General features: G+C 44.1%; 1 protein-coding gene and 1 long non-coding RNA gene across 3 annotated transcripts; one reads left to right on the top strand and one right to left on the bottom strand.

Moving 5' to 3' along the window:
- The first annotated feature begins 320 nt into the window (after positions 1-320).
- On the top strand, positions 321-6137 carry LOC9269769 (putative transcription factor bHLH041). The gene is made up of 5 exons (XM_015768453.3): positions 321-1074; positions 1231-1245; positions 1341-2294; positions 2699-3190; positions 5525-6137. Exons 1-5 carry the CDS (start codon positions 682-684, stop codon positions 5606-5608), a joined length of 1938 nt encoding a protein of 645 aa, XP_015623939.1. The 5' UTR covers positions 321-681; the 3' UTR covers positions 5609-6137.
- Positions 3035-10754, bottom strand: LOC112937835 (uncharacterized). 2 transcript variants are annotated; one of them, XR_010739088.1, is made up of 7 exons: positions 10260-10754; positions 10054-10156; positions 9791-9976; positions 8541-8789; positions 8329-8420; positions 7456-7611; positions 3035-3205 (listed from the first exon to the last, which is right to left on the bottom strand). It is a non-coding gene; the product is annotated as an uncharacterized lncRNA (long non-coding RNA). The 2 variants fall into 2 exon arrangements; XR_010739087.1 differs by lacking the exon at positions 3035-3205 and having other exon boundaries at positions 7238-7611.
- Positions 10755-11199: the final 445 nt, after the last annotated feature.

Below are 11199 nucleotides of genomic sequence, written 5' to 3'. Positions count from 1 at the left end.
GTCGAATTTGAATTTACATGTTTGTAAAATAGCATATCCGCATATTGATATATCTTATCAATTTTTTTTGGCCTTTTAAACAACACATGCACAGAACTAGGGCAGCGGGCAGCCCCCCATGGTAGCTACGTTTGTGCCACCTTGTTTGACCCTTTTTCAAGATCATCTTAAGCTATCAAGGCACCCAGCATCATATCACCCACCATCACACAGGGAAGACCTTTGAACGACTTTCTATTCCAATAGATAACACTACCCCTAGTACTTTTCAACCTCCTTCCTTTCCATCCATCCATCCATGAATGTCTCCATCCATTCTCCCCAAACCAAACCCTTCACCAATCCACCCCCACCATCATTTCACCATTCTTGCTTCTCCTATTCCTCCTAAGCTACCTTCCTACTTTTCCCGCCTCCGATCCACTCCCATCCACACATGCATCAATGCATGTCTTTCCCATGCATCCCCATCTCCGCCGCAGCCCTCGTCGTCGTCCTCGTCCTCAGTCTTCACCTTTGCTCCCCTCCTTCCCGCGCGCATATATATACCCCTAAATCTCCCATTCTATCGTCGACGGCAACCGCGCCATCTCGCCGAGGCGGGCCAAGAAGAAGTAGTAGTTTGGGTTGGCTAATTAAGTTAGGTAGTCATGGAGACCATGTGGTGATCGTGGCCGTTGCATGGACACCATCTTCGTGCTCGGCCAAGAGTCCCGGCAGCGCATCCTCCACCGCGCCGCCGCGCGCCTCCCCGGCTGCGCCTACGTCTGCGCCTGGGCTCCCCTCCCCCTCGTCGCCGCCGCCGGCCTGCACCACCAGCGTCCTTCTTCCGGCGGCGCCGCCGGTGCTGCGCGTCTGCTCTACTGCGTCGACGGATGGCTCTCCGGTGGTGAGGACGGCGGCGGCTGCGTGCGCGCGCTGTTCGACGCGTACCGGGGATCCGTCTGCGGCGCCGTGACCGGGTGCGTGCCGGGGTGGGCGTACGTCGGCGGCGGCGGTGGCGTGTTCATGGAGCTCTCGGAGCTCGAGCTCGTCGCCTCCGCCTCGCTGCCGGTGCAGCAAAGCTTCTACCAGGTCAGAACTCGGAACTCACCGGTGCATGCACTTGTTCGATCTGCTTGATCCACTTGCTTCTTGATCAATTTGGGTTCCATTAGTTGATCAAACACCTGAGAAATTTATGGATTTACTAACGAATTCGTATGATCTTTTGTGGTAAAATTCTTTCAGGAAGCTGGCATTAAGGTTCGTAATCCATTTCATAATATTGTTTCGTAAGATGATCGTGTTAGAAATCGAGAAGGATGAAGCTGACATGGGCCATTCTTGGTGGCGTGCAGATGGCGGCGTTCATGGGATGCGAGAGCGGCGAGATCGAGGTCGGCTTCTCGACGGCGCCGGCGGAGAACTACGGTGGCGGCGGCGGCGGCGGCAGCTTGCAGGCGAGCGTGGAGCAGGTCTTCTCCGAGGACTTCTTCCAGCAGTCGCTGCTCGAGGAGCTCCTCCAGCTGCCGCCGACGCGGCCGTCGTCGTCGTCGTCCTCGCTCGTCGGCAGCCCGGCCGACGGCGCCGCCTCCACGTCGCTGCTCCGCACGATGACGCCCATGATGGCCTCGTCATCCGCCACGCCGTCGCCCCGAGAGCTCGCGGCGCAGGTGGCGACGACGACGACGACGACGACGACGCCGTCGTCGTCGTCCCGGCTCCATCCGCGCCCTCCGGCGCCGCACCACGTCCACGTGTCGCCGTTCTCCCGCCACGGCGGCGTCGGCGGCAGCGGCGTCCTCCACTTCCCGAGCGCCGAGGCCGACGACGCCGCCATGGCACAGGCGATGCTCGACGTCATCTCCTCCCCCTCGACGTCGTCCTCGGCGGCGGCGCTGCACGCCCCGTGGTCGTCCGTCAAGCACCGCGCGCAGATCATCCGGTCTCCGCGGCGTGGGACGCCGACGACGACGGCGTTCCGGGCGTACAACGCCGCGCTGGCGCCGCGCGCGGCGGCGTCGCGGCGGCCGCCGGGCGCGCCGGGGCAGCGGATGATCAAGATGGGCTTCTCCATCCTGAGGAGGATGCACATGGTCAGGTGCAGCCAGGAGCGCGCCGCCGCCGCCGCCGCCGCTGCCAGCGCTGCCGCGGCACAGCGGAGCGGCGGCGGCGACGACGAGGACGCCACGGCCGCGCCGCCGCCGCCGACGAGCAGCCAGCTCCACCATATGATATCGGAGCGGCGGCGGCGCGAGCGGCTCAACGAGAGCTTCGAGCACTTGAGAGGTTTGCTTCCTCCAGGATCAAAGGTAAACTATACTCCTAATAATTAACATGAGTTAATTGCACCATCATGTTAATGACCTTGTGGCTTGTGTCCTTGTTGCAATGCAAATTAAACCCATTTTAATTAGCTTCCAGAAAATCTTGTTCAAATTCAACCTGAAATGCTTCTAAACATTATTTGCTAGTTCAAATTGTTAGAATCTTATATTACTTGCATATTGTTCTCATCAGATTGAAGTACAGATCAGGCGGAAATCATTAACGTTTTTCCATTATCTAACCAATGAAATACTACACATTGCCATTTTTCCAGTTTTAATTACTACAATTTTATTTTGCGTATTGCACATTAACTCTGCTAATTAATCTGTTCTACTAATTATTAATAGCTTCTCGATCTTAATCAAATCAACTACTGGCATTTCAGAAAGACAAGGCCACAGTTCTTGCCAAGACACTAGAGTACATGAACTTGCTGATAGCTCAAATCTCGGAGCTCGAAGCCAAGAACCGAGCACTCCAAACCCAAATCCACCAACGCGCCAATGGATCATCATCATCGAGATCATCAATGATCCGAACAGTCAACGAGGTTCACCATCACCATAATCACCAATGGCTAGCCGTCGCCGCCGCCGCCGGCGGCTCGCCGGAGAGGGTGCAGGTCCATGTGATCGGCGGCGGTGATCACGACGGCGGCGCATCGGCATCGTCGTCGTCGTCGGCGCCAGAGGTGACCGTGAGGGTGGCGGTGCGGGCGCCGGAGCGCGGCGGCGCCGACGTGTCGGAGCTCGTGCTCCGGGTGCTCGCACTGCTCAAGGCGATGGGCGGCTTCACGGTGGTGGCCGTCGACGCGAGGCAGCCGGGCGGCGGCGGCGGCAATGGCGTCGCTCAGGCCAGCCTAACACTACGAGCAACGGTACGGATGCTTACCCTGTTGAAACGTATGTTTCGTGCAAAAAATCATTCTTCCTCTGACCAAATTATAAGATTATAAGACACATATAGTTTTTTTATACGGTGCCTAATGCTACACATTATATGAAATGTGAAAATATTTTCAAATACAAATCTAACTTATATACATGACACTAAACATAAATATTATGATTTATTATTTGTCAAAGTTATCAAGATTGAACTATGTCTTGTATTTTAAAATGGAGGGAGTATCCGTTTTTATATATATCATTCGTAGTGCAAGCTTAATGCTAGTAATATTTATATGTAGCCTTTATTTGAAACACAAGATTGATTTTATAAAATTACAAATAGAGATTGTATTGTTTCGTATATATGTTATATTTGGATTCCGTTCCAGACGTCTGTTAATTGTTGTGCATATCTCACCTAACTAGTCATAATCAATGATCACAAATGTTTATAACAATTATTTCAATATATATATATATATATATATATATATATATATATATATATATATATATATATATATATATATATCCAAACTGTTAGCTGGTCTACTATCTTGAGCTGCTCCATTTTGTGTTCATTGTCATGGGCTCATGAGAGAGAGGTGAGTGACGAAGAAAGAGAGATTTGGTTGTTCAAACCTAGGTCAAAGTCAACCAGATCAGCCTAGTTTACCCTACAGCGACGGGGGTGGGGCCCACCGGAGAAAACTCAACTGGAAAACTTGACTGCCCCTGTTGGCTGTTGCTGTGTGGGATGCATGACGTCACGGACAGACAGCATACAAGTCCAAAACACTAGAGGCCCGGGTTTTCAATTCATTTCCATCCAAATCCCAATCGATGTCATGTTCCTTTCAGCAAACAGTTTATCAAGAGCTTCATCTGGTAACTGCACCAAATCTGCAGAATTGCTTGAAGAGCTTCATCTAGCCATAGGAGGAGGAACAAGATAAAATTACCGGGCCGTTTCAATCAACTCGCCTTGACTTTGACCAGGCCAGTGGTTTGGCTAGTTGCCCCTCTTATGAGTCCATGAAATTAACCCCGTCAGTATATCATTAGTGATTTGAAAGCTAATATACAAAAATAAAGTATAATAATTTTTAATTTTAAAATTTAAATTTTGGTTGTGACTGATAAGCCAACAAGCAAACGATGGAACCATAACCTTAGACCAAAATTGCCTAAAACTACTTAATTATGAGCCCGTTGTGACATATACGGTCATAACGAGCCAACTCGGTTCATAGGGCGTTGCTCGTTATTAGGCTCATTTATATCACCTCTATAATTTCAGCATATACTAATTTATCATCTATTTTAAAATAATAAACACTAACTAGTAAACCAGTGGATAATTATCCGATGGATTGAAAGTAATTTAAAGGGTTAACCACTAATTAATAAGCCGAAGTATAAAAAGATATGGTGACCTTGTATGCTATGAACGGGTAGCTCGCATGATTCCCTCAACCTCAAGCTTAGCTCAACTCATTACGATATATGAATTCAAGTCGATCCATGGTCAAGTTTGCAATGAGCCGATCCAAGCTGAGCCATGATATTTGATTTTTCTTTTTGTCCATTCCTAATTAATGTCAGATATATGTGCGGCAAAACTTTTGAATCTTGAGTATGGATATATCTTTACTCCTCTACATATATCTAGATTCTTACCCAAAAAAAGAAAATCAAATTAGAACTTAGCGCTATATTCCAGTAGAAAGTAGTAGTGGTCCAAGGCTCCAATTAGGTCCTCACACCGTATCAATAATCAAGAAATACTTGTTACAATACACACACAAAAAAAAATGTTTCTCCACGGTAAACATATACTCTCTCCGTCTTTTAATAAATGACGTTACTAACTTTTAAACGCATGTTTGACCATTAGTTTTGTTAAAAAAATTATAAAAATGTATAAGATATAAATCATGTTTAAAATACTTTGAGCGATAAAACAACTTATAAAAAAAATAAATTATAATTACATAAATTTTTTGAATAAGATGAATGGTCAATTATATGATTAAAAATCAACGGCGTCATTTATTAAAATGAGGTTGTATATACTCTTCCTCTATTTTATATTATAAGTCGTTGATTTTTTTCAGTCAAACCTCGTTAAGTTTGATTAAGTTTATAGAAAATAGATGGAGGGAGTACTGTAGTAGACAGTGCAGCACGTGGATGTGTATTTTTTATATGCTGGAGAATTTAATTACCAAAACCATGTGTATATAGCATATGATTGATATCTTTATCATTATCTAAAAAAAATGATTGATATCTTTATATTCTTGCGACAACCTTTGCAGGCGGGCGAATTCGACGAAGCGTCGCTCAAGGAAGCTATCGCGAAGGCCGTCGAGAGTTTGGTGGCGCCGCCGCCGCCGCCGTAGCCCGTCGGCTTTGACCCTCACCTCGACCTGGTCCGGCCAGCTCGTGATCGATCGATGCGTGCGCTTCCTTCTTCGAGAAGTTGGGGTTGGTGACGCGTGCACACGTACGTACGCATTTGGGGCTTGAACAAGTAGATCAGTTTCAAATCAAGATCATTTTCTCTTTTTTTTTTTTGGAATTTTGAAGCGGGTGTTTGGAGGATGAGGGGTTTTCGTCTCTGGGAAATTTCTGGGATTCGGATCCAAACACAGCTTAGATTTTCTTTTTAAGCTTTTGAGGTAAAATGGAGGAGAAATATAACCATTCGATTAGGATCTAATTGGGGATGGGCGGATGGTATGGGAGCAGATATTGCTGCAATTTTGCATTCTTTTTGAATTCTTGATGTAGTTCAACAGGGTTGTGACTTGTGACAAAGCTAGCCCGGTGTTACAACATGGTTGAACTGCGTTCTAGAGAGGAAGAGATGGAACTTTGTGTGTAAACGGCCTTACAGATGCATATATTTTAAACTGGCAATTTTTTCTACGGATTTACTATATGTTTGTTCGAATAATAATTTTGGGGACTGGTCAAACTCTAATGGTGGGATACAATGAGATCCGAACACCAATTGCGTTGTCCACTAAGACCCTAGCAACAAATTTCATCTTATTCCCCCTTCTATACATAGAGAATTGTTTGCATATGCATGAGAGATTGCCCAGACTCGAGCACCCTACACTCTCACATGCATACTCCTAACTAGTTAATTTCTTCTTATTCTTCCTTTCTTCTCTCTTTAAATATTTTTTTCTCCTAAATTACTTATCCGATTTACGATCCGATCACACCATTGTATTCGTTGTAAATAAATCTTTACAACATGATATCATACGATTATATTATAATAAAATATAACCATGTCTTTTAAACCATTAAAACTCAATGTCTCATACGTGATAGTGATATGTTTCAATATGTGGTGTGTTTCACAAAATTCACGGGACTACTTGTCACTACTCTCTCTCCACTCTATGCATGTATGTATGCATTTTAGCGATCTTCAAAATGATTTTTCTCCTACCTAGTTATCCAATCTACAATCCGATCGCACCATTGTATTCGTTGTAATTAAATCTTTATAATAAGATATCACATGATTATATTTTGATGAAAAAAAACATATATTTTCAATCCGTTAACACTCGTTGTTTTATATGTGATAGCAACATGTTTCAATGTGTATCTTCACCGTGTTTCACAAAATTTTTAAATGCTTCAGTTGCTGATTTTTTTTTTCATATATAACTTAATGTTTCACTTGTTGGTCAACTGTAACATTTGACCGCCCTTTTTCTAATTGGAAATCCTCCAACAGTGGAAGTTCAGGATTGCCGGCTTGTGGCTACTAAGGGTTTTCGATTGGTGGCCACACTTCGATACATCTTTGGCAAGACTAACCAACTAGTTTACTGCTAAAATTTCACACACCACAAAACATTATATTTAGTACCTCTCTTATCGTAGACCCAGTTTCCTCATGGAAAATAATTTGTTAGCCATAAAAATTGTGGAACGCCTCATCTTTAAAAAGTTATATTATATGGTTAAGGATTTATTTGATAAGTAACTTTACTACAACAAAATTAGTTAAGGTGTGCCGCGGCATACAAACCGTGACATTTTGTTGTTGACAGTCTGGTTAGAATAACAACTTAACAAGTGGGCCAAAACACTAACAAAGATGGGTTGCTATTGTCGCAGAAATTAATCAAATTAATCAAACGCTTTCCTGATAAATTGTGGCATGAAATGGCATGGCTAAGATTGGGTGTAGCGAACTTAGGTCAAAAACCAAATATACCTTTGTGTTGGTGGGGTGGACAGGTCGCAATTTGAGCCGCTATATCCTTCTGTGGCATCCGTTTTCCCGGACCAGCCGCTGCTGATGGTCACCAGACACCAATCATAGACAGGATCCTTTCGCATTGCTGTCAAACCCGACATGCCTGATGAGTTCCTGTGGATTTTCATTGATGTTATGATCATTGAATTTTGTTGGAAAACTACCCAGAAAGAATCTAGATGAGGGACCAGATATAGATCCATATGGACCATGGATGCATAATATTCCAGTCAGAGAACAGAACGAGGGACTAAGAACCACCGAAGTATCCATCGATCCCCTATCGTACTTTGAAAGTACTTGGAAGTCATGCACCTTGAGGATTAATCTGGTTGGAAAGGTACTAAAGGAGCAAAGAATTGTCTAAGGACATGTGACAGGCACTTCCGTTCAATGGAAGTGAAAAAGATTTGACGTTAAGGACTACGCACAACTGCACCAGATCTGCTCCCTGCTAAGCAGCATGTCTGCTTATTTGCGAAAGAAAAAATATATATGTATGCCGCTATGTTGGACTACTGACCATGTTTGAAACTTGAAAGATGGAAAATTCAGAGATAAATAACCATCATGCGAGCTGATGCAATAAAGAATAGTATTTCAGTATTTGGTTAGACTAATCAATCAGACTTGACATCCAAACAAAAAAGCATGAAAAGATTTCCATACGCTAATTGGGCAATTGGCAATGCAAACTGAAGTTGGAATCGGGACTAGGAACTTAGGAAGTATGGAATGCCATGAGAAACTTCTGCATAGACATATCTAAGTCTGGGTAGTCTACAGATGAAAGTGACATATTGATTGATATGAGTTTTCTTAACAAATTACCTGCATATATAAAGCACTGCTGACTCGAATCCATTGTCGACAAGGCCTGGAGGGTTTACCTCAAGATGGGCAGTTCCTCTCAAACAGGTTGCCTACCAAACATTGCAGAGTCATACATCACAAATAATGCCAGGATATTACACAATAAAGGAACTGCAGAACTAAGTGTATAGTGACAAGTCAACAGCAATACAATAGGAACAAATGTGTACCTTTCTTCCCAGATCAAGTGCCAGTGAACTGAGGGCACATGAAAATGACTGGAATCAGGCAACTGTTCTCAGCCACAATTCATTGGGCTTCATCCAGGATGGTTTCATGGTAAATGGACACAAGCAGGAGACTTCAGATACGAATATCAGAGATTGACTGCGATTCATTATGACATTGTCAAGTAGCACGAGCTTTCCCATGTTAAGGTAGAATCATTCTTGTTTTGACCTTGAATATGGACAGGATTGCTGAAACAAAAGAGACAGTTATGAACACGGAGCCAATTAAAAGGGTTCACACAAAAATAATGTCATGTAGTGAAAGCTTTCAAATGCAAATAATTTTCTGTTCAACAATCTTGTTGGCAAGATCCCATGCTGAAATATCCGCATCAGTGCATGTAGACCACACACACTACTTCATATACAACCCAATTTATCCGTCAAGCATGCATTTCAGGCATATATATCTATCACGATTACTCAATTTCTTTTTCGCCGGGCATTACTCAATTTCTATTACTAGATACCTAATCAAGTTTTTCTTTTTATAATTGAATCTGCTATAGCCCAGGCACTTGACTTCATGTAACCTCCTAAGGAATAGAGATCGAGAGGAAAAATGCATCATCAATAAATAACTGCAAGTGAATGCAGCCCAAGGTTGATGAATGTAAAAAAAATAAAAAGAAAAATCTTTCCACCAGATGTCAGCAGGAAGAAAATGAGTATAGTGTAGGATACTTCACAGTTCACATGCATTTAGTTGGTAAATGAGGATACTGTAGAATAAGCACAGTTAATGTGATTTCTTTGCATGTCTCTTTTCACATTTCCTTACTTTTGTACCTTGACTCTTCATCAACATAAAACAATAAAGAAAGAAGAAATCAATGCCATTCATGTGCTGGCATACGTAAAGTCATACCTATATCATACCAAACTATTCATTTTTCATTTAACTATGAAATTGCTGGCCACTGTCCGTACAACTTCTCTTGCACATCATAAAAGTCAGGCTAATCATCCTGAAAAGATTTACTTATTGTTTTTTTGTGTTTGTCCTACCCAGCCAGTGACCAAGAGTTACATGGTTTTGATAGAGATGTTGGATAAGGATTAACTGTCCAGAATGTGAATAAGAACTCCTGTATTACCACGTGTAATATCTTTCAGAACCAATCTAGATCAATATGCAGGGAAGCTAACATAAAGAAGCAGCAAAAAAAAAGGGAAGGATAAGGACTCACCGATCCAGAAAGTATTGCTGAGCGAGTCAAGCAATGTGCTAGCAATTCTTCACATCATCATCAGTGATGATAGATTCTTTCTTTGTCAAAGAAAAAAAGTAATGATACACTAAATCAACACCCAGGTGCTCCTTCAGATACATCTCCTCTATTTCCGGCACCGGAATCTTCATAGCAGGACGACACCTGATTATTACAAAATAATCGTTGGTGATTCGTCAAAATAGAAGAACAGGTGCACGATAGAGTTTGATTGAGCAAACCTCACTAATACCATCATGCTTAGAAACATCCAAGCAGAAATGGTGATTCTGGAAGATTGGGACCAACTAATACTAGTTGGCACTGAAGAGAACCTGTGGATTCCTGATTCGTACGCATCACAAGCAGAATTAAGCAGCGGAAGATGAAACGGAATTTTTGCAAAGAGAAAAAAAATACAGGCATGGGATTCCTGAATCGTACGTACCACAGGGAAATCGATCATCAACCGACCGAACCGAACCTTCCAGCGCCTCGACGATTCCGATTCATCCGATCGCTCGAGATGAACCCATTTGAGAGGGAACCAAACGGGCGTGCCCTGCTATGCTGCGCGGCGGCGCGTTGCGATGGCGTATGGCACGACAAGGCGGCGGCGGCGGCGACGGCCATGACTCGCCCGTGTCACAACATCGCAATGCGGCAAGGGTTGTAGCTCACCGCTTCTCGATGCGGATGAGCGCGACGGCCGCGCGCCGCGAAGCGGCGGAGCAGCCCGCGGTGGAGGGCATAGAGGGGGGACATGAGAGAAGCCAGAGAGAAAGGGGAGGAGGGACCGGGGGCGCGGCGGCGGCGCCGGTGGCTGACCTTGGCGCTGGGGACGTCGTCGCCGACGGCGAGGCGGCGTGGGGAGGAGATGCCGCTCGCCGGCGCCGCTCGCGGCGGAGACGCGCCGCCGCTCGACGGCTTGGGCTGACGAATGGGCTGGCAGGAATGAGGCCCATGATGAAATGATGGGCCTACACCGGAGGCCCATTCGATGATAACACCGAAAGGTGGAAAAAAAGAGAGAGAGAACGGGAGAACAAATTTTGCGGAAGGTCTGTTTGTAATATAAATTTTTAAAAGGATCAAATTGTAGAATGTTTAGGCTATGTTATTTACTTATTTTCTTTGATTTCAAACTTCAACTTTCTCTTTTTTAGCATGTTTTTAAACTGTTAAAATGATACTCTTTTAAAAGCATTCTATATAGAAGTTGTATAAAAATAATTAAATAAATTTATTTTCCAAGCTTATAATGGTCGGTATTTAATTTCTCATTTCACATACGCCAAAAGGATGAGTTAAGAAATCGCCTAGATAATTGTACAAATTCCAAAATAATAGCTTTTTTCTCCGTCTACACCAACCACACATATGAAATA

The sequence above is a fragment of the Oryza sativa genome, chromosome 2 (assembly GCF_034140825.1).
Source record: "Oryza sativa Japonica Group chromosome 2, ASM3414082v1".
Lineage (NCBI taxonomy): Eukaryota > Viridiplantae > Streptophyta > Magnoliopsida > Poales > Poaceae > Oryza > Oryza sativa.
This window is presented reverse-complemented; position numbering and strand designations above follow the sequence as displayed.

Excerpts from the sequence above, each read along its gene's own strand:
- LOC9269769 (XM_015768453.3), top strand. The coding sequence starts at position 682 with ATGGACACCATCTTCGTGCTCGGCCAAGAGTCCCGGCAGCGCATCCTC. Across the intron at positions 2,295-2,698 it reads TGCTTCCTCCAGGATCAAAG|AAAGACAAGGCCACAGTTCT; the intron begins GTAAACTATACT and ends CTGGCATTTCAG. Across the intron at positions 3,191-5,524 it reads GCCTAACACTACGAGCAACG|GCGGGCGAATTCGACGAAGC; the intron begins GTACGGATGCTT and ends CAACCTTTGCAG.